At 43.7% G+C, this 23,574-nt stretch overlaps 1 protein-coding gene and 1 non-coding gene across 2 annotated transcripts in view; both read right to left on the bottom strand.

Annotated features, from left to right (window-relative positions):
• Positions 1 to 4,331: 4,331 nt before the first annotated feature.
• Positions 4,332 to 23,574, bottom strand: part of AK7 (adenylate kinase 7) — an 87,200-nt gene continuing 67,957 nt past the window's right edge. Inside the window, exons 13-18 of the mRNA XM_012471269.3 lie at positions 22,540 to 22,668; positions 21,067 to 21,135; positions 14,402 to 14,599; positions 10,014 to 10,234; positions 5,809 to 5,967; positions 4,332 to 4,473 (exon numbers count right to left, since the gene is read on the bottom strand). Coding sequence (XP_012326692.2) covers positions 4,435 to 4,473; positions 5,809 to 5,967; positions 10,014 to 10,234; positions 14,402 to 14,599; positions 21,067 to 21,135; positions 22,540 to 22,668 — 815 coding nt within the window. The 3' untranslated portion in view covers positions 4,332 to 4,434. The remainder of the gene's footprint in view (positions 4,474 to 5,808; positions 5,968 to 10,013; positions 10,235 to 14,401; positions 14,600 to 21,066; positions 21,136 to 22,539; positions 22,669 to 23,574) is intronic.
• LOC135274385 (U7 small nuclear RNA) lies at positions 4,886 to 4,947 on the bottom strand. The gene has a single exon (XR_010342224.1). It is a non-coding gene; the product is annotated as a U7 small nuclear RNA (small nuclear RNA).

Below are 23,574 nucleotides of genomic sequence, written 5' to 3'. Positions count from 1 at the left end.
CATTCCCTTAAGCCAAAGCCTAATCCAGAGCCAGGGCCTAACTCTCTTTAATTCTATGAAGGCTGAGAGTGGTGAGGAAGCTGTAGAAGCAAAGTTGAAGCTAGCAGAGGTTGGTTCATGAGGTTTAAGAAAAGAAGCCGTCTCCGTAACCTAAAAGTGCAAGGTGAAAACAGCAAGTGCTGATGTAGACGCAACAGCAAGTTACCCAGAAGATCCAGCTAAAATCACGTAAGAAAGTGGCTACACGGACCAACAGATTTTCAACAAAGCGAAAACAGCCTTATATTGGAAGAAGATGCCATCTAGGACTCTCCTACGAAAAGAGAAGTCCATGCTCAGCTTCAAACCTTCAAAAGATAGACTGACTTTCTTGTTAGAAATTAATGCAGCTAGTGACTTTAAGTTGAAGCCAATGTCTATTTACCATTCCAAAAATCCTAGGGCCCTTAAGCATATACCCAAATCTACTCTGTCTGTGCTCTATTCAGGGAACAATGAAGTCTGGATGATAGCACATTTATTTACAGCATGACTTACTCAATTTTTTTTTTTTTAAGAGACAGAGTCTCAGTATGTTGCCCGAGCTGGAGTGCAGTAGCTATTCACAGGTGTGATCACTGAACATCACAGCCTCAAACTTCTGGGTTCAAGCAATCCCCCTGCCTCAGCCACCTGAGTAGCTAAAACTACAGACATCAACCACTGTGCAATGGCTTGGTTTACTGAATAGTTTAAGCCCACTGTTAAGAACTACTGCTCAGAAACTAAATGATTCCTTTCAAAGTATTACTGCTCATTGACAATGCATGTAGTCACCCAAGAGCTCTGATGGAGGTGTACAAAGAAATTAACGTTTTTGTGTCTATTAACACAACATCTATTCTGCAGCCCATGGACCAAGGAGTAATTTACCAGTGATTTTCTTTATTATTTATCAGTGATTTTTGATGTCACTATTGTAATTGTTCTGGGACACCACAAACCATGCCCATATAAGATAGCAAGCTTAATTGATAAATGTGTCTTCTGACTGCTCCACCGACTGCAAGAGCTTGGAGGAGTGGAGTTTTCTCCTAACTCCTCTGGGGAAAGAGACATCTCTGATATCTCCTTCCGCAGCTTGCTAAATAGCAGGTGCTTTCCCAGCGCTGGCCTAGGTGCCCTCCAGCGCTGGCCTTGGTGCATAGCCTAGGCGCCCTCCAGCGCTGGCACTGCCGCATAGCCTAGGCGCCCTCCAGCGCTGGCACTGCCGCATAGCCTAGGCGCCCTCCAGCGCTGGCACTGCCGCATAGCCTAGGTGCCCTCCAGCGCTGGCACTGCCGCATAGCCTAGGTGCCCTCCAGCGCTGGCACTGCCGCATAGCCTAGGCGCCCTCCAGCAGCCCTTACATGGGCGTGACAGAGGGCTTAAAGCATCTTGCCTCAGGGTCATTCCTTTCACAATGTCACCCCAGGTTCACACTTCATGACCTGAGAGGCATTAGTAAAAGAACTAAGATCACATATGAATAAGTAAGATCACATATGAATAACTAAGATCACATATGCATAACTACTATGATTATATTTCTAATTATTTTCTTTTCTTTTTTTTTTCCTTTTAATCCAAAAAGGTTCCACTTTCTAAGGGTTATCTCTAATTATTTTCTTCTTCATTATTTATATGGGAATAGGCTGAGACTTCTGACTCCTGCCTTGGCACTTATGGGGTCTCCCCCCAACAGTTTCTTGAGATGGAATCTACTCCTGATGAAGACACTGTGAACACTGTTGAAATGTACAACAAAGGATTTTGAATATTTAATAAACTTAGTTGATAAAGCAGTATCAGGATTTGAGAGGATTGACTCAAATTTTGAAAAAGTTCTAGCCGGGCGTGGTAGCTCACACCTGTAATCCTAGCACTTTGGGAGGCTGAGGAGAGTGGATCACCTGAGGTCAGGAGTTCAAGACCAGCCTGGCCATCATGGTGAAACCCCATCTTTAATTAAAAAAAAAGAAAAGAAAAGAAAAGAAAAGAAAAGAAAAGAAAAAGCTCTAATGTGGGTAAAATATCATCAAATAACATGACATGCTACAGAGAAGTTTTTCTTGAAAGGAAGAGTCTGTCGATGTGGCAAACTTCATCGCTGTCTTTTTATTTTTTATTTTTTGAGATGGAGTCTCACTGTCTCACCCAGGCTGGAGTGCAATGGCACAATCTCAGCTCACTGCAATCTCTTCCTCCTGGGTTCAAGCAATTCTCCTGCCTCAACCTCCCAAGTAGCTGGGATTACAGGCACATGCCACCATGCCCCACTGTTTGTACTTTTAGTAGAGATGGGGTTTCACCACATTGGCCAGGCTGGTCTCGAACTCCTGACCTCAGGTGATCCGCCTGACCTCAGGTGATCCGCCTGCCTCAGCCTCCCAGAAGCTGGGATTACAAATGTGAGCCTGCTGGCCCAGCCCATTGCTGTCTTATTTTAAGAAATTGCCACAGCCACCCCAACCTTCAGCAGCCACCACCCTGTCAGTCATCAGCCATCAACATTAAGGCAAGAACCTCTACCAGCAAAAAGATTATGACTAACTGAAGGTTCTGGTTATTGTTAGCATTTTTTAGCAATAAAGTATTTTTAAATTAAGGTAGGTACCTTGTTTTTTAGACATAATGCTATTGTACAGTTAACAGATTATAGTATAGTGTAAAAATAACTTTTATATGCACTAGGAAACCAAAAACTTTGGGTGACTTGCTTTATTACAATATTAGCTTTATAGTGGTTGTCTGGAGACAAACCCTTGATATCTAAGAGATGTGCCTGTATATTTCTCCAGAGAAGACACTGAAATGGACAGCAAGCACATTAAAGGATGCTTAGTCACAATATGATGCCATGTTACACCCACTATGATCACCATTAAAAAAAACACACACACAGAAAATAACAAGTGTTGGTGAGGATGCAGAAAATTGGAGTCCCTCATACACTACTGATGGGAATGTAAGTGATGCAGCCACTGTGGAAAATATTGTGGCAGTTTCTCAAGTTGAGCATAGAATGATCACATGACAGCAGTTCCACTCCTAGGTATCTAGCCAACAGACTGACAATCTGTGTTCAAGTAAGAGCTTGCACACAAATGTTCATGCTACTTCTAGTCACGGTAGTCAAAAGGTAGAAACAACCCAAATGTCCATCAACAAATGAAGGATTAAACAAAATGTGGTATATCCATACAATGGAGTAGTATTCACCTATGAAAAGGAACAAAGCACTAAAACATCGTATGACATGGATGAACCTTGAAAACATTTTTCTTAGTGAAAGAAGCCAGACATGAAAGGCCATCCATTGTATGGTTTTATTTATAATAGGTAAATCCATAGAGACAGAAAGCAGATTTGTGGTTGCCTGGAACTGGGGGGGAGGGAATAATGGAGCGTGACTGCCTAATAGATGCTGGGTTTCCACGTGGGGTAATGAGAAAGCTCTGAACTAGATAGTAGAGGTGGCTGTAGATCATTGTGAATGGACTTAGTGCCACTGAATTATACACTTTAAAATGGTTATAGTGGTGAATTTTATGTTACATGTATTTCACCACAAATATAAAATAGGGCAGTTATATTGGGTTACATTATTTAAAGGGATAAAATAGGTATGCCATTAAAATAAACCTAAACTAATTTCTCATTTAAGGTAATTCTAGGATTCTTATGGGATTTTTAGAACTGGAAAAGACCATAGGATTGATAACTTAGGCCTATGTTATAAAGTGTGTTGAAAATATTTAGAACTTCTTATTTATCACAAAGATTGGAATGATCCTGTTATGTGAATTTCTCCACCTAAAGGTTTACAGTTCTTTCTGACTCACTGTCTGGAATCCTGACCCTGAATGCAGAGCAACCTTTCCCCAACCATTGCTTCATCAAAAAAAAAAAAAAAAAAAAGCAACCTTACGGACACCAATCTTGTCTGATTTACTGTGACTCAACAAGACATAAACCATTCCAATTTATTTTCATTTCTAATACCATTGTTATCGGGGCCATAAAAAGTCATGTAAATTAGCCTACATGTAAATTAGCCTACATGTTAGAATAATACATAGTCTACAATGTATAGTCTGATTTTCTTCATGCTCTAAATTAAATAACTATAAACATTAGTGTACAGAAGCAGTATATTTAGACCTGACTAAAGAATAAAATATTAAATCAGTATTTGTCTCATGAGCTATGCACAGATGTCTTCATCAATTTACATTTCAAATACAATTTTAATGATATAGTCATTCATACCATACATCTTTTTAGTGATTATAGTTTATAGAATATTTGCCTATAAAAAAAAAGAATTTTCCAAGAACTGGAGAAGCATTTTTCAAAGCAGTTTTTCAAAGTATAATAAGTGATCTGTGGTTCTATAAAAAGATCTTTAAAGTTTCACTGTGCTTCAGGATTGTTCTTGAAGAGATATTCTGCCTACAATTTAAAAAAAAGGCAAGTCAACAATTTACAAGTTATTATTAGTCAAGTATTTGTACTAGTAATGTTTACAATTTAAAAATCATCCAGGGCTAGACATGGTGGCTCATGCCTGTAATCCCAGCACTTTGGGAGGCCAAGGCAGATGGATCACTTGAGGTTGGGAGTTTGAGACCAGCTTGGCCAACATGCTGAAACCCTGTCTCTACTAAAAATACAAAAAATTAGCCAGGTGGGGTGTCAGATGCCTGTAATCCCAGCTACTCAGGAGGCTAAGGCAGGAGAATTGCTTGAACTCAGGAGACGGAGGTTGCAGTGAGCCGATACTGCACCATTGCACTCCAGCCTGGGCAACAAGAGTGAAACTCCATCTCGATAAATAAATAAATAAAAGTACATACATTTTTTTAAGGGCTTTCCAGCCAAAACCAGATAGCCTGCTAGACAAATTCTAAAAGAGCTATAACACTGAAATTATGTACATTTTTTACTTTCAAATGAATAATATCTCATATGGGTTTGACCAATGAGGAAAAAAAGTCTTATTTTAAATGGTGAATGTATTAGAAGCTATTTCCCTAATAACTAGAAACATAGTTTTGCTATCTCAACTGGTTTTCTGTTAAGATTCAGGCAGACTTTCTTTTTTTTTTTTTTTTTGAGACAGAGTCTCATTCTTCACTCAGGCTGGAGTGCAGCGGCACAATCTTGGCTCACTGCAAGCTCTGCCTCCTAGGTTCAAGTGATTCTCCTGCCTCAGCTTCCCAAGTAGCTGGGACTACAGGTGCATGCCACCACTCCTGGCTAATTTTTAAAAAATTATTTATTTGTATTTATTTATTTATTTTGAGATGGAGTCTTGCTCTGTCACCCAGGCTGGAGTGTCGTGGCGTGATCTCAGCTCACTGCAACCCCCGCCTCCCGGGTTCAAGCGATTCTTCTGCCTCAGCCTTCCGAGTAGCTGGGACCACCAGCGTGTGCCACCATGCCTGGCTAATTTTTATATTTTTAGTAGACATAGGGTTTTACCATATTGGGCAGGCTGGTCTCCAACTCCCGACCTCGTGATTTGCCCGCCTTAGCCTCCCAAAGTGCTGGGATTACAGGTGTGAGCCACTGGGCCTGGTCATTTTCTTTTCTTTTTCTTTTTTTTTTTTCTTTTTTTTTTGTATTTTTAGTAAAAAACCAGTTTTCACCATGTTGGCAGGGTGATCTCTAATTCCTGACCTCAAATGATCCGCCCACCTCAGCCTCCTAAAGTGCTGGGATTACAGGCGTGAGCCACCACACTCAGCTTCAAATTGATGTTTTTTAAAAAATTAAATCTCTTACCAGATAATCAACGGGGTCTTCGGGTCGAACACTACAACATTCATTCAGGCCCTGAATAAGAGTTGGCATCACATAGGTCATTAAATAGTTTCTCAGGGGAATTGATTGAGCCTCCAGTAATTCTCTTTCTTCTCTTTTCACCTCCTCCAGTTGTTTATTCTAAAATAGAACGTTTGAGAGTAAAGTAAATGTATACTCAGAAACTGGAGAACACTCACACAGTTCACCCTAGAGTGCACTGAGACACCGCTAGAAATGGTCACCATATTCTGATACAGATGGCATTTCCAATCAGCAGAGAAAAGACGGAAATGGTGTTGTAACAGCTTAGCCATTTGGAAAATAATAAATTGGATCACTTCTTACACCAAATAATTTCTAGCTGCCCAGATGAAGCAAAATAGAAAAAAAAAAAAAAGTGCCATTAGAAAGTCTGGAGAGTATTAGGATAGAGACATGGGGAATTCTTTGATCAGCAGCCAGCCACCCTCTCTTTGGGAATCATAATTCCAGATTTCTTTTGAGAAATCTCCCTTCTCAGCCTAGTAGTTTGGTTTGAGTGGGACATAAGCCCATCAGCCAGCCACTTCCTGGCCATGGATTCTAATTAAGGATCAGCACAACATCAAAATTGTCTACAATTTACAATGCCTTTGTATTATAATTGTAAAAGTGACTAGTACAAATGCATGACTAATAAGAACTTGTAAATTGTTGACTTGTCTTTTTTTTTTTTGAGACGGAGTTTCGCTCTTGTTACCCAGGCTGGAGTGCAATGGCACGATCTCGGCTCACCGCAACCTCCGCCTCCTGGGTTCAGGCAATTCTCCTGCCTCAGCCTCCTGAGTAGCTGGGATTACAGGCACGCACCACCATGCCCAGCTAATTTTTTGTATTTTTAGTAGAGACGGGGTTTCACCATGTTGACTGGGATGGTCTCGATCTCTTGACCTCGTGATCCACCCGCCTCGGCCTCCCGACTTGTCTTTTTTTTAATTCTAGTTAAGTATTGGCACATCAAGTGCCCTGCCATGCAGGTAGGTGCACCTAAGCATGAAGCCTACCGTGTAAGGCAGGGCAGAGAGGGGGATCCTAAGTCCTTGGTGACATCGTTTAAGCCACTGTATCAAGCCTCACTTGAAGCCAGTCCCACCCCTGGACTTTTCTGGTTTTCTTTATGGTGAAGTCATTTTGAGTTTGCTCTTCTATCACTTACAAGATAAAGAGTCCTAGCTGATATTTGTTTGAAAGGAGGACTTTCTATTTCTTTTTCTTTTCTTTTTTTTTTTTTTTGAGACAGAGTCTCGTCTCATTCTGTTGCCAGGCCGGAGTGCAATGGCGTGATCTTGGCTCACTGCAACCTCTGCCTCCTGGGTTCAAGCGATTCTCCTGCTTCCGCCTCCCAAGCAGCTGGGACTACAGGCATGTGCCACTACGCCTGGCTAATTTTTTGTATTTTTAGTAGAGATGGGGTTGCGTTGTGTTGGCCAGGATGGTTTCAATCTCCTAACCTCGTGGCCCGCCTCAGCCTCCCAAAGTGCTGGGATTATAGGCATGAACCACCTCGCCTGGCTGAATGGGGGACATTCTTAGCAAGATTGCCAAACTCAGAAATCGAAACGAAAAACAGGTGGATGGATTTGACTACACATAAGCATAAAACTTTTGTGTGGTCAGAGAAAATACCATAAATAATGTTAAAAGATAGATGATGAATTGAGAAAAACGGCAACATATTGTCGAAAGTTAGGAAGTGATGAGGGTAGTATGTGGCGCACCCTACTTGCCAGGCGCTGTGCGTAGTTTACATACATGAACTCTTTAGTCACCTCAATGACTGTATGAAGTAGGTACTATCATTATTCCCACTTTACAGATGGAGAAACTGAGACACAGAGAGGAACTTGCACAAGGCCATGTACCTACAGAGAGAGTGGAGTGGGATTTGAACTCCAGCAGCATGACTTGGGAGGCCAAGTGGAGCCATTTCTATTTCTATTAAACTAGTTTATCAGGAGTTCTTGGGCGCGGTGGCTCACGCCTGTAATCCCAGCACTTTGGGAGGCCGAGGCGGGCGGATCACCTGAAGTCAGGAATTCAAGACCAGCCTGACCAACATGGTGAAACCCTGTCTCTAAAAAAAAAAGTTAAAAAAAAAAAAAAAAAGAGTTCTTTTTGCAAAATAATAAGAAAAAGACACACAGCCCAAACACGGGCAGAGAAAATATGCAACATGAGAAGAAACATAAATGATTAACAAACATAAAAAAAGCTGTAAAATTAATGATCAGAGAAATGAATATTAAAACAATGAGAACAGTTTTTATCAGCCTGACATGTGCGAGCAAAAGTGAGAAAGCAGGTTTAGAGGAGGTGTAGGGAAATAGCCATCTGTTAAACCATATCTAGTCTGACCCAGCAAACTTTAGGAATTTATGTTAAGAAGATTAATCAGGCATCCAAATATGTGTACATAGGGCCTCCCTCCCTCTTTCCCTCCCTCTCTTCTTCCTTCCTTTCTCCCTTCTTTCCTTCCTTCCATTTGTTGAGTGCCTATTACGTGCCAGGCACTATTCTAGACATTGGATATATGACAGTGAACAACACAGACATCTATGTCCTCATGTAACTTAAGTTCTGTGCAGAAAAAAGGCAAGAAACAAGATAAATATATAAATATATAATAGGTAGAGTAAGTACAAAGAGGAAAATTAAAAGGTATAAAAGGGGATGTGTGTGACAGGTCGTGGGAGAGGTAGACATTGAATTTTATACAGAGACCAGGAAATGCCTCACTAGAAAGATGACTTCTGGTAAAGATGTGAGGTGTCTGGGAGGCAATGCGTTATGCAGGTGACTGAGACCACCACTGGAGCACTGTTTGAAATTGGAAAATATTAGAAGTAGCCAGGTCACAAAGGACCTTGGCCACAATGAGAAGTTTGGACTTTTATCAAATCATGATGAAGGGCCTGTGGGGAGTTGTAAGCAGAGTATGGCCATGGTGGGTGTGCAGTTTCGAAGGATCACCTGGCAGCTGCGTAGGAAGAGACTGCAGATGGGCCAGGGTAGTCGGGGAGAACAGTGAGAAGACACTGCACAATTTGGGTGAGAAACACTGACTCTGATCAGAAGCAGAGAGCTGGGGACAGATCTGGGTACCATTGATGGTGTTTGTTTTTTGAGACAGGGTCTCGCTCTGTTGTCCAGGCTGGAGTGCCATAAGCACGATCACAGCTCACTGCAGCATCAGTCCCCCAGGCTCAACTAATCCTCCAGGCTGAAGTGATCCTCCCACCTGAGACTCCCTAGTAGTTGGGGCTACAGGCATGCCACCATGCCCAGTTAATTTTTATTTTTATTTTTAGTAGATTCAAGGTCTTGCTATGTTGCCCGGGCTGGTCTTGAACACCTAAGCTCAAATGATTCCCCAGCCTCAGCCTCCCAAAGTGCTGGGATTACAGGTATGAACCACCATGCCCAGCCTAAGAGTGTTATTTTTGGAAGCAGAATCATTTACTAGACACAGTGATTTGAGGAATGAGGTGGGGTGGAACGAAGCTGACCAGCTGGGTAGGCTGAATGGGTAAATGGAAGAAAATCAAATCAAATCATGAGGTCAGGGTGTAGCAAAATGTTACACATTTACAGGAATTTGTATTATGAATACACCTGACAATGGCTAGTTTTTGTTATTAATACTAAGCAAGCTGGGCACAGTGGCTCACGCCTATAATTCCAGCACCTTGGGAGGCAGAAGCGGGAGGGTCACTTGAGATCAGGAGTTTGAGACCAGCCTGGCTGGTCAACATGGTGAAACCCTGTTTTTATCAAAAACAGAAAAATTAGCTGGGCTTGATGGTGCTCACCTGTAGTCCCAGCTACTTGGGAGGCTGAGAGGGGAGAATCACCTGAACCCGGGAGGCAGAGGTTGAAGTGAGCTGAGATTGCGCCACTGCACTCCAGTCTGGGCAACAGAGCCAGACCCTGTCTCAAACAAAAAGAAAAATAAAAAAAAATACTAAGCAAAAGACCATGGATATCCTTTTTTAAATGGTGCAAATGAGAAAAGACAAACACAGATTTGTTTGGGGTATTTCCATGACATTTCCCTAGAGCAGGATCCGAAGTGAAACTGGCCGAAATGGCTTTGCCAGGCACTGCACCCCCGCCCCACACACAGACTCACACACAGTCCCACTCACCCACTCCTCCCAGCGAGCTATCTTCTCTGCAGTCTCCACGGCCTCCTTGTGCTCTCGTTCTGCTTCCTCAGCAGCCTCCCTGGCCAGGCGCTCCTCCGCAGCCTTCCACTCCTTTTCTGCCTTTTCTTCGTCTGTTAAACCATAATTTTGAGGCTCCCCAATCTCTTTGATGAGCTGTTTGATAGCAAGTCTATTCTGAGCGTCCTCAAGTTTTCCTACATCTTTAAATACCAGGAGAGAGATCAACACATACTTATATTCTAGGCCTGCCTGCAATTGGGAAAATTCTTTATTACTATAAACTTGTGATAGTCAATTATGTAAATTACTACATGGGGTTTTCTTTTCTAATTGCCGGCATAGTTCAGAATTTCTTCTCTCATAGGCAAATATCAGACCAGAGTCTGAGAGCCATGAGTAGGAAAATCTGGACTTGGGTCTATGAGTTCTAACAATGACTTGATTTGAGTGGTTGGATCGGGGAATGGATTGCCTGGAAAAGCAATGAGCTCTCCATGCCTGGAAGTATTCAAGTAGAGACCAGGACACTTCTTTCTGAGACGGAGTCTCACTCTGTTGCCCAGGCTGGAGTGTGGTGGTGTGGTCTCATTAAAGCCTCCACCTCCCAGGTTCAAGCAATTCTCTTGCCTCAGCCTCCCGAGTAGCTGGGATCACAGGCACCTGCCACCAGGCCTGGCTAATTTTTTGTATTATTAGTAGAGATGATGTTTCACCATGTTGGCCAGGCTGGTCTCGAGCTCCTGACCTTGTGACCACCCATCTTGGCCTCCCAAAGTGCTGGGATTACAGGTGTGAGCCACCACGCCCAGCCAAAGACTGGGACACTTCTTTCAGAAGTTTCTACAGACGGAGGTCCTGCCCTTGTGGGAGGCCAAACAGGATGCCCTCAAGTTTCCGTCTGTCTTCCATTTCTGAAAATCAATGATTCTGGGATACATTTTCAATTCATAAAAAAAATAACCACTTCAGTGTGTCTACTTGAATGGGAAAAAAAATCTAGACTCCAGAATATCTGAGAAATGTTAATATCAAGACCAAAGAGAAGAAGAAAAGTGGCTTGTTGATAAATACTGAGATCTCCACGGTCAGTGAGGTGGTCAATTCTATACCACTATCGGGGCTGCTTGGAAGGTGTCTGCAGAAAATGGTGTGCAGCAGACACATTTTGGCACTGAGCCCCTCCAGACCTTCCTCTGGGTAACTGCTTGCCCCACTCCCACTCAGCCACTGCTGTGCCTACCCTCCCATATTTGGTTTTTATTTATTTTTATTTTTTATAGAGACAGAGTCTCCCCATGTCGCCCAGGCTGATCTTGAATTCTTGGGCTCAAGCAGTCCTCCTGCCTCAGGCTCCCAAAGTGCTGAGATTACAGGCATGAGCCACCACTCCTCCCATGTTTGTATGACCTTGACCTAGACCAGAAGCACCACCAGGTTCTAACATGGGAAGAGGGGAGGAGCAGAGCCAATGCATTGGTTGGTGAACAGAAGCAAGCCCTTAAAAAAGCAATAAACAGCTGGCCACGGTGGCTGACGCCTGTAATCTCAGCACTTTGGGAGGCCAAGGCAGGTGGATCACTGGAGGTCAGGAGTTTGAGACCAGCCTGGCCAACATGGAGAAACCCCCATCTCCACTAAAAACACAAACATTAGCTGGGTGTGGTGGTGCACGCCTGTAGTCCCAGCTACTTGGGAGGCTGAGGCAGGAGGATCACTTGAGCCCAGGAGGCAGAGGTTGTATTGAGATGGAGTCACTGCTCTCCAGCCTTGGTGACAGAGCAAGACTCTGTCTTAAAAAACAAAACAAAACAAAACAAAAAAAACAAACAAAAAAGTAAAAATCATAACAGGTACCACCTCGTTGCCTGACCTGTGACATTTAAATACATTTCTCGCCCGGTGCTGTGGCTCACACCTGTAATCCCAAGCACTTTGGGGAGGCTGAGGTGGACAGATTACTTGAGGCCAGGAGTTTGAGATCAGCCTGGCCAACATGGCAAAACCCTGTCTCTACCAAAAATACAAAAATTAGACAGACATAGTGGCATATGCCTGTAATCCCAACTACTTGGGAGGCTGAGGCAGGAGAATTGCTTAAACGGGGGAGGTGGAGGTTGCAGTGAGGCGAGATCACACCACTGAACTTCAGCCTGTGACAGAGGGAGACTGTCTCAGAAGGAAAAAATTAAATAAATAAACAAATAAATGCATTTCTCCTTGATTACTCTGAGTAATTACAACCTTGATGTCACTAACTGGACACCTTTGAGAAGGGACTTGGGAATGATTCTCCTAGCAATATTCCACTCTGACCCCAGAGCAGGGCCACTGCTGTGCCCACCCTCCTGTGTTTGGTTTTTATTTATTTTTTATAGAGACAGAGTCTCCCCATGTTGCCCAGGCTGATCCTGAACTCTGTATATGATCTCGAACTCCCCATGTTGTCCAGGCTGATTAGAGTGAGGTGGGCACCTCAGCCTGAACTGTGGCCAGCAGAGATGCCCTTCAGGGAATGTGGGATTGGATGGAGTGAAGTCAGCTCTGGGCTTGGCTCTCTGTGTAACATTGTAACTCTGGGGCATGGGGTGGCCTCAGCCTACCACACAGGCCAGAGACGGGGAGATAACCCTGGCCCAAAGAGAGAGAGAGGACAAAAGAGACACTGAGAGAGAAACAGAGTCCAAAGCTGCAGAGAGGACGTGGTTCCCAGCATCTTTCCAGGGCCCCATTCCAGACTTTGCAGAGGCCAGGCTGCGTCCCTGACCGTGAGATGCCCCGCCCCACGTCCCATCCTTAGGATGATACGTCTCTCCTCTCCACTTTTATGTTATCTCCCAGTTGCCATTTGCAGATGAGGCCAAATGAGATGGGCACAGGATGAGATGGAATACAATGGCCACTCATTCATTCCTCCCTGTTATTTCTTTTCTTCTCAATATTTCTCCCTGGGCTCTCTGATATCCCTATAAAAAATGTATTCTCCATTCTTTCCTAGTTCTCCAAATAATGTAAACTAATTTCCATATTAGGAGCTGCAGAACCCTTAGCTTTTATGTATAAAGCCTGTCCAAAGTGTAGAAACATGTCCAGATGAGGACAAAACCCAGTCACTACTGAGGGTGCAGACCAGAAGAATTTGCAGTTTATAAATTGTTATTTTTATATTTCTTTTTTTTTTTTTTTTTTTTTGAGATGGAGTCTTACTCTGTCACCCAAGCTGGAGTGCAGTGGCACAATCTCGGCTCATTGCAACCTCTGCCTCCCAGGTTCAAACAATTCTCCTGCCTCAGCCTCCAGGGTAGCTGGGATTACAGGCATGAGCCACCACACCCGGCTAATTTTGTATTTTAAGTAGAAACAGAGTTTTGCTATGTTGGTCACGCTGGTCTGGAACTCCTGACCTCAGGTGATCCACCCACCCTGGCTTTCCAAAGTGCTGGAATTTTTGTATTTTCTAAAAATACAAAAGTACAGGCGTGAGCCACCGCACCCAGCCTTTTTTATATTTCATAATAGTATGTCATTTTATGCCTTAGTATCAGTAGGAATAACAACATGACCACTTGTTGAACTCCGTCAACCTACCAGACACTTTGTATCTCTTATCTCTACCGTTTGTCACAATCCTGCAAGCCTGATTATTTTCCTATTTCACAGATGAGAAAACTGAGGCCCAGACACAACTGGAATTAGCTCTCCTGCCTCCTCCTGACATTATCCCTAAGCCCTAAGCCTCCCGATACTCCAGGGCCCAAATGCTGTCCCATTGGGCAGTTGGGGGTAGAGAGCAGCCCTGGAGGCCCACAGGTGGGCCTGGCCAGGAAGCTTTCACCAGGCAGGGCCTGGTTGTTTGTCACCAAGCCCAAAGGAGGAATAAGTGTCAAGATCCAGAAAACCAGAAAGGTCTCAGAGCTGTGTTTACAGGAAACAAGAAGGAATGCGGTGAAGAGCTATTTGCTTTTCTGGGTAGCTACGGGAATGGGCTGGCCAGTCTGAAGGAAAAGGTCCGGAGGAGAGCACCAGTGCCCAGCAATGTAACTGGTAACGTACACTGTCCCCAAGGAACCTGGGGGAATGGCCCAAGCAGCCAGCACCACACGCATATTTTTTAAAATGAATTTGTCATTTGACTTCATTATATATCCATAAATTCTCACACAATAATAACACCCTCCCACCACCAAATCCCCACGTAAAATGACTCCCCAGGAGGAGTGCTCTCTGTGTATCCCGTGGCTTCCTGTGCCCCAGCCCAGGGTTATATTCCCCACCCTCCCTCAGCCCCACAATTACAGCTAGACCTGCACCAGGGTTTTCTGGGGGTCCTGGCCCTGGACATTCACATTATCCTTGAATTCATTTCATACCAATATGTATCGGGTGAATTTCAATTTCATCAAAATAGTTTAAGACTGTCTCGTCTTCGAGATTGATGTCCCGGTAGTTGCTCAGAGCCTGGAGGAATCGGTCTTGGCTGTAGTGGGTCCCCGCCACGATGCTCTCGGGAAGGTTTATCACACGCTCCTTCAGAAACTCATCCGAAGCATCCAGTGCACAAACGAATTCTGGGGAGAAGGAGCGACTCCAGAGTTGGTACAGTACCGCGCAGCTGATTAGCAGGGTGCTGGAGAACATGTGGGCCCCTGCTAACCCAAGTGTCTGGTTACCAGTCAGGACCACCTGTTGCCACAGATAGTCTGTCCAGTTGGCTTTGCTGCCTCTCACGGAGGATAAATACATGAAAATCACCCCAATTCCAGAGACCACCCTATGAGACCCAATCGGTATTTTGGGCAATCTATTATTTTCCCCTTCCTCCCTCGCTCCCTCCCTCCTTCCCTCCTTCCTTCCTTCTTCCCTTCCTAACTAATAAAAGCAGCAGAAATCATAAGTAGCAAATCTCAGATAATCCTGTGACATCAGCTTCCTAATTTTCACATTGTCTCTTTTCTCTCTCTCTTTTTTAAATATACATACATATACATATATGTATGTATATATATTTTAGAGAGAGACAAGGTCTCACTATGTGCACTATGTCTCACTATGATCCCAAGTTCCTGCCTTAAGCAATCCTCCCACTTTGGCTTCCCAAAGTGCTGGCAGGGATAAGCCATGGCTCCTGGCCTCACATTGCCGCCTGTCCAGCACAATTATCACAGGCTTCCAGAGAGAGCTGTGGCTACAAGCAACTGCTTTGATGGCCAGTTTGCCAAATTAATAAAAAATGGGAACTCCCCTTGGAATTTTCATAGACCCAGCTCTTCCCTCAATGCCATTGGCTATGATGATACGGTCAGCACTTATCAAATTCAACACACAGATCATGTTAATAGTGATGACCATTTTGCCCACCTATGATTTTCTTTTAAACTGTGAAAGCAGCTGTTCCTCCAGCTTCTAGTACAAATTCAATGGATGTTTGTTGAGTGAATGAGATTCAAGTGTGGACCAGTGAAATGAACTTTCCAAGGTGAGCTGTGATTCTTAGATGCTCTCAGTCACAGGACCAGTGCACACTGGTGCCCAGATCAGTGGCTGGGTGCATCACAAATAGCTTGCTATCTATTAGAGCCCAACAGAACTTGGGAGTGATTTGATTTTTTTTTTTTTTTTTGAGACAGAGTCTCACTCTGTCACCCAGGCTGGAGTGCAATGATGCAATCTCGGCTCACTGCAACCTCCGCCTCCCAGGTTCAAGCGATTCTCCTGCTTCAGCCTCCTGAGTAGCTGGGATTACAGGTGCGTGCCACTGCGCCCAGCTAATTTTTGTATTTTTAGTAGAGACGGGGTTTCAACATTTTGGCCAGGCTGGTCTCAAACTCCTGACCTTGTGATCCACCCGTCTCAGCCTCCCGATTTTTTTTTTTTTTTAAGACAGAGTCTTGCTGTGTCACCCAGTGCAGTGGCACGATCTTGGCTCACTGCAACCTCTGCTGCCCAGGTTCAAGCAATTCTTCTGCCTCAGTCTCCTGAGTAGCTGGGATTACAGGTGCCTGCCACCACTTCCAGCTAATTTTTTTTTTTGTATTTTTAGTAGAGACGGGGTTTCACCATGTTGGCCAGGATGGTCTCCATCTCCTGACCTTGTGATCTGCCTGCCTTGGCCTCCCAAAGTGCTGGGATTATAGGCGTGAGCCACAGCGCCCGGCCTTGATTTTAATTTTAAAATCATATTGGCTTGTAACATTATAATGACATTCTCATTTACTTGCATTCTGATAAGTTTCCTTGAGTGGGTGAAAAAGGTAAGTGTACTGGGGAAAGCCCACAGGAGGTGGGTCCCCGAGGCAGGTGGACATGTGTGAACATCATCTGCTGCACATGTTAACTATGAAAACAAAGGCTGAGATGAGGCTGAGCCTTATTTATAGAATAAGACTCTATAAATTTGTAATAGTTTGATACTACCTCCATCCTGCATAGAAAAGGCATTCTCTCAAGTAAGTTGTTCCTATCTTTTGCTCATCTTTGACCATGATATTCATGAGTAGCTGCTTTTTGAAAAGGAAGGGAGACATGGCTGGGTGCGGTGGCTCACGCCTGTAATTCCAGCACTTTGGGAGTCCAAGGCAGGCAGATCACGAGGTCAGGAGATCGAGACCATCTGGCCAATATGATGAAACCCTGTCTGTACTAAAAATACAAAAATTAGCTGGGTGTGGTGGCACATGTCTGTAGTCTCAGCTACCCAGGAGGCTGAGGCAGGAGAATCACTTGAACCAGTAAGTCAGAGGTTGCAGTGAGCCAACATCGCGTCACTGCACTCCAGCCTGAACACAGAGTGAGAATCCATCTTGGGAAAAAAAAGAAAAGAAAAGAAAAGTGAGGGAGACATCTGAACCCCCAAATGCTGGTACAGTACTGAAATAAAAATTATGTCAATAAATTCGCTGAAAATTGAATCCATTTAAGTTCTATGATGTCAGACATCTATATGAAAACGTATTTTTTCATTTAAATTTTTTCCCTGATGTGATACTCATTTGTTAGAAAATGTATGAATTATGTTAATAATCTATGAGTTTCAAAATGTATTCTATCTTTTCTTCCAGGCTGATTGGGAGGTAGAAGATTCCAGTTAATTGAATATTGCAAATAATGAGTAAGATCCTTAGCTTTTCAATTTTCAAAGAATTTTAATATGATAAAATATACTTCCCCCTGGGTAATTTTTAAAAAATGTTCACTCATTCTCTCTATGACTCACAGAGAACTTCAAGATCCTGTAGCATCTCAAAACAGTTATTCAGAACGTCTCTTGTCCTTGCACTGAATCCCATGAAAACAAATTTCCAAACAGTCATCGGGTAGGCACAGCTTTAAACTTATCTCCTTTAACCAGGAGATCTGAAAAGAACCAAACTGGACATAGCCTAACAGTAGTGGTAAATACAATGGCTGTTTAGTGGGAGAGAATTCCAGCTAGAACTGGATTTCCATAGATTGGAACGTATTTCCTTCATTTTCTATATCTTATGCTTTGACTTTTTTTTTTTTTTTTTTTTTTAAGAGACTGGGTCTCACTCCGTCGCCCAGGCTGAAGTGCAGTGGTGTGATCAAGGCTCAGAGCAGCCTTGACCTCCTGGGCTCAAGAGATCCTCCCACCTCAGCTTCCTGAGTAGCTGGGACCACAGGCACATGCCACCACACCTGGCTAATTAAAAATGTTTTTGTGTCTGTGGAGATGGGAGTCTTGCTATATTTCCCATGCTGGCCTCCAACTCCTGAACTCAAGCAATCCTCCTGCCTTAGCCTCTCCAAGTACTGGGATTGCAGGCATGAGCCACCACACCTGGCCTGTTTTGACATCTTGAGGGGGGCCTTACAGATCTGGGGAGAGACTGCTGCCCTTCCCAGGCCTAGCCAATAACTAAAGATAGTGACAACTTGGCTGGGCGTGGTGGCTCACGCCTGTAATCCCAGCACTTTGGGAGGCTGAGGCGGGCGGATCATGAGATCTGGAGTAGGAGACCATCCTGGCCAACATAGTGAAACCACGTCTCTACTGAAAATACAAAAATTAGCTGGGTGGCTGGGTGTGGTGACACATGCCTGTAGTGCCAGCTACTCGGGAGGCTGAGGCAGGAGAATCACTTGAATCCAGGAGGTGGAGGTTGCAGTGAGCCAAGACTGCACCGTTACATTCCAGCCTGGGCGACAGAGAGAGACTCTGTCTCAAAAAAAAAAAAAAAAAGATAGTAACAACTTACCTGTGAATCCCCCTCCTGTGCAAGCCACTCACTCTGTTTGTCTAATCTCACACAGCGAGCCAGTATTTCCCTGGCCCTAAATCATCCCAGGACTAGGCCCCAGGCAACTAGAGACCACCCCTAAACTCAAACTAGCCAATCCCAAACTGTTCACTCTGGCCTGCCTTGGCTTTCCCAAAGAAATGCCAACAAACACCGTGGCCTAGATGTTCTCCCTCGTTCTTGCTTCTGCTGCCTGACCACAGCTGGCATTCCCCATGTGCCCCCTTCTCTAGGGAATCTTAAGTGGTAGATTCTTCTTTCGGCGGCTTTGACCTCTCCATGTCATCATTCAGTTCCCTCCCCCAATTAAAATCCCATAGGTACAAATGAAACAATGCTCTAATTTCTATTAGAGAAATAGAAAATAAAGACAATTTCTGGAAAGGGGGTAATTTGCTAACAACAGATTAACATTCCAAATAGACTACGTCTTAGATATGTCTGCACCGTGTCCAACCAAGAGAGGACAGCCCAGTGGCCTACGTTTAAGAGTCCTTGGCCACTTGACCTCTGTGCTTCCCTTTCCTTATCTTACAGGGGGGCTTCATTAATTCTGTTTTGGAGGCAATGGAGTGAGAAGACCTGAATTTGAATTTAATTCCCCTACCATTTACTAGGGAGTGGATCTGTGTGATCTCTGGGCTTTAGCTTCTGGATCGGGTAAACGTAGGTGTAATTCCTCCCTTGCGGGCTCGTGGAAAGGTTCAGTGAGTGCCTGGCACATGATAAATTGCCCATGACCAATTGCTAGTTGAGCTGAAATGTATCCAGCTGCCTCAGCGAGAGTGTTATGATTTACCACGGAGTTTGCAATGAATTAATACTGCCTAGAAGTGATAAATATACATACACTAGACACACCTACCTAGAATCTAATAATCAATAATGAAGATGATTATTTAGACAAATAAACTTTACTTTTTTTTTTTGATTAATTTTTTTTGAGACAGGTTCTTGCTCTGTTGCCCAGGTGCAGTGGCGCAATCAGAACCCCCTGCGGCCTCAACTCTCCATGCTGAAGTGATTCCCCCACCTCAGCCTCCCAGGTAGTTGGGACTACAGGTGCACGGCACCACCCCTGGCTAATCTTTTTTGAATTGTTTTTTTTAGCAGATATGAGGTCTCACTATGTTGCTCAGGCTGGTTTCTAACTCCTGAGCTCAAGAGATCCTCCCACCTTGACCTTCCAAAGTGCTGGGATTACAGGCACTCTGTCTGGCCAACCAACTTTACTTTTTAACTTTTTCTGAGGCATTTGCCTAAATTAATGGGAAATCTGAGACAAGCCATCCCTGAGGCATTTCATGCTTCTGCCATTGGCTTCAGAGTCTACAGGCAAACAATAAATATCCATCCCCAAGGATGACTGCTATCTGGTGGTCTCAGTGCTTCCAGAAGCTTCTCTGCAAACTGTGCTGGACCAAGAGGAGGAGAGAACAGCCGCAAGCTGCCTTCCTTGGGGAACTGATATCAGCGAGCAGGCCCTTTTTAGTTACACCCTTGTCCTAAGTTGCTGAAAATAGTTTTTCTTACAGTGATCATATGACCCAAAATGATTTCCTATGAATATATACCTCAAGCAAACTGACTAAAAATAAAACAGCTGTTTAATGTTTATAGGAAGTTCACAAGAAACGCCTGCTCAGTACTAAGTAAATCCTGTCGTATAGGATAAATTGCTTATGCTTCGCTTTCGAGAGTGCTTTGTGAAATCTGTGTAAATTTGTGAAAGAGTAAAACTGCTGCGGCGTTAACAGTGAACTGAAAAGCTTTGGACCTGTGCAATCTCAAGTCAGAAGCTGAGTGTCTTCTGGAAGAGATGATGGTATGGTCAGCACCAAAACCAGGACAGGGAAGGAGCTGACGTGACTCAGGAAGTCAAGCCATCAACAGATTTGCTACCTTTTGCTTCGTTACAGGAGAGAGCAGTGGAAGATAATGTTCCCACGGGGATTTCTATTCATTTCAGCACTTTAATATTCCTTATGTTTATCCCTTGGTGAATTCTCTAGTCTGCAAGTTTATGCTTGAGAATATCTTTTAATTTTTTTCCTAGAAAAAACATCCTACTTTATTAAACTCAAAAAGATTGTTTCGGCACAAAAGAGGTATCCAGCTACTCTAGGCACACTGCCTATGGGGTAGCTCTGCTCCATAAGAAAGTTAAAAAAAAAAAAAAGGCTGAGTGAGATGGCTCACACTTGTAATCCCAGCACTTTGGGAGGCCAAGGTGGCCTCCCAAAACTATTTTCATCACCTGAGGCCAGGAGTTTGAGAGCAGCCTGGGCAACATGGTGAAACCCCGTCTCTACTAAAATACAAAAAGTAGCTGGGTGTGGTGGCAGGCACCTGTAGTCCCAGCTACTGAGGAGTGGGGGTGGGAAGAATGAAAAAAAAAGAAGAGAGAGATATCAGACAGCATTCTATTTTTTTTTTTTTTTTTTTTTTTTTGAGACAAAGTCTCTCTCTGTTACTCAGGCTGGAGTGCAGTGACATGATCTTGGTTTACTGCAACCTCCATCTCCCAGGTTCAAGTGATTCTCCTGCCTCAGCCTCCCAAGTAGCTAGGACTACAGGCACATCCTATGGCACCCAGCTAATTTTTGTATTTTTAGTAGAGATGGGGTTTTGCCATGTTAGCCAGGTTGGTCTCAAACTCCTGACCTTAAGTGATCCACCTGCCTCGGCCTCCTAATGTTCTGGGATTACAGGTGTGAGCCACCTTGCCCAGCCTAAAGAGCATTCTTTTAAATGTGATCTTGGGGAAATAAACTTACCAGGTATAATTGCTTTATCAAAGGGAAACATTCTGCCTCTGACTTCATCTTCATCCTCCTCATTGTCTTCTAAGAAAACAAAATATTCCTCATTGTGTTTATTAATATATTATTACAATCACAACAAAAAAATCCAAATATCTTAAGTAGCAAGCACTAATAGAAATAAATAGCCATAAATAGCACATGTATTTTTAGAACTAGCTTCACAAACTAAATGTACATTGATGGATGCATGGATAAAGAAAATGTGGTATATGCATCCAATAGAATATGAATCAGCCTTTAAAAAGAAGGAAATGGCTGGGTGCCATGGCTCACACCTGTAATCCCAGCAATTTGAGAGGCCGAGGCAGTGGGATCACCTGAAGCCAGGAGTTCAGAGATCAGACTGGCAACAGAGTGAACCTGCAAAAAATTTTAAAATTAGCTGGGCATGGTCATGCAAGCCTGTAGTCCCAGCTACTCGGGAGACTGAGGCAGGAGAACCGCTTAAGCCCAGGAGGTCAAGGCTGCAGTAAGCTATGATCATATTTATCACTGTGCTCCAGCCTGGGTGATGAACAAGATCCTATCTCTCTCTCTTTTTTTTTTTTTTTAAGGAAATTCTGCTATATGCAACAACAAGGATGAACCTTGAGGACATCGTGCTAAGTGAAATCAGTGATAGACAAATACTACATGATTCCACTTACATGGGGAACTTGAGTAGTCAAATTCATAGAATCAAAGAGTAGGGAGTGCTGGGCTTGGAGGCTCACACCTGTAATCCCAGCACTTTGGGAGGCCAAGGCAGGCAGATCACTTGAGGTCAGGAGTTTGAGATCAGCCTCACCAACATGGAAAAACCCCTAAAAATACAAAATTAGCTGGGCATGGTGGCGCATCCCTGTAATCCCAGCTACTGGGGAGGCTGAGGCAGGAGAATTGCTTAAACCTGGGAAGCGGAGGTTTTGGTGAGCCAAGATTGACCCACTGCACTCCAGCCTGGGCAACAAGAGCAAAACTCCACCTCAAAAAAAAAAAAAGAAAAGAAAAGACAGAAAGAGTTCGATATGGTGGTTGCCAGGGGCTGGGGAGTGGAATAAACCAAAGTCACTATCAATAGGCATACAGTTTTAATCCGGCAAGATGCATAAACTCTAGAGATCTGCTGAGCAGCACAGTGCCTGTAGCCAGCCATAACGTATCACACACTTAAAAACTTGTTCAGAAGGTAGATCTCGTGTGAAGTGTCTGTGCCACAATTCAATAAAACATAATTTAAAAAAATTTGCAAAAGGCTATGCACCTTGAGTCAACATCCAGGGGAAAAAACAAAAAGAAAAAAATGCTACCTAATGGAAGGTGAGCCAAGGCTCAAAAATCGTCTCTCTAGTTTTTTGTTTACTTTAACTGAGTGACTGTTTGTCTGAACAATAAAGTTGCAAATTATCTGAATATAAATACTCAAAATACGACACTCAGACTTACGATTGAACAAGTCTTTTGCTTGATCATAGGTCTTCGGGAATCCATCCAAGATGTAACCTTGATTCCTGCAAGGCATTGATTTTAGCTTTTCTTTCATGAATCGAATTATATATTGATCATCTAGTTCACCTGATAAAAAAGCATATATGTATATATTACTGTGGAGTCACATGCTACATCAGAGTTGTTTTAAAGTTATCTCAAAAATTGTTGTGTAGTCAAAGGTACTATTGGAAATCCCTATTTTGCTTTTTTTTTTTTTTAGAGAGGCGGGGTCACACTCTGTTGCCCAGGCTGGAATGCAGTGGTGTGGTCATAGCTCACTGCAGTCTCACCTCCCAGGCTCCGCAATCTTCCCACCTCAGCCCCCCAAGGAGCTGGGAATATAGGTGCTTGCTACCACACCCAGCTAATTTTTAAATGTTTTGTAGAGAAAGGGTCTTGCAATGTTGCCCAGGCTTGTCTTGAACTCCTGGCCTCAAGCAGTCTCCCACCTTGGCGTCCCGAAATGCTGGGATTACATTTTAGCCCTTAAAGTAAAAAAAATGTGATTTTGTATTTTGAACATGTCGTGAATTCTAATGCACAATAATGTAGGAGAACCCAGTGAGCTGGTCTGCAAGAAAGAGCACAGGCGAGGGCTGATGTCTGCACTTTCAAAATGTTCCGTAATCCCAGTTGTTGGTGCAGTTGATTGAGGAACAGCAAGTGGAGTAATGCAGAGAGCTCCCCACACTCCACCCACAGGGTTTCTGTTTTGATATTACACCTCTGTAACTTTCATATACAGTAATAAATGCTTCTGTTGTGAGAACTGAGATAGCATTCACGTATGTTGCTAGCACACGATTTACTAAAAGTAGGTGCTGGATTTGAATAACAATCAAACTTGACCTGACCCTCAAAGGCACTTTTCTCTGTAAAGCTTCAGAAAAGAACACGGCTCCCTTCTCCCTGTCTTTTCCAGTCGGCATTTCTGACCTCAGCCCCACTGGACAGTTCCCTCTCAAGCCCTGACACTGGGTTCCTGGCACT

The sequence above is a fragment of the Aotus nancymaae genome, unplaced genomic scaffold, assembly GCF_030222135.1.
Source record: "Aotus nancymaae isolate 86718 unplaced genomic scaffold, 86718_ANA_hifiasm-v0.15.2.pri h1tg000011l, whole genome shotgun sequence".
Lineage (NCBI taxonomy): Eukaryota > Metazoa > Chordata > Mammalia > Primates > Aotidae > Aotus > Aotus nancymaae.
Note: the sequence above shows the minus strand (reverse complement) of the source record. Positions and strands in the feature narration are given on the sequence as shown.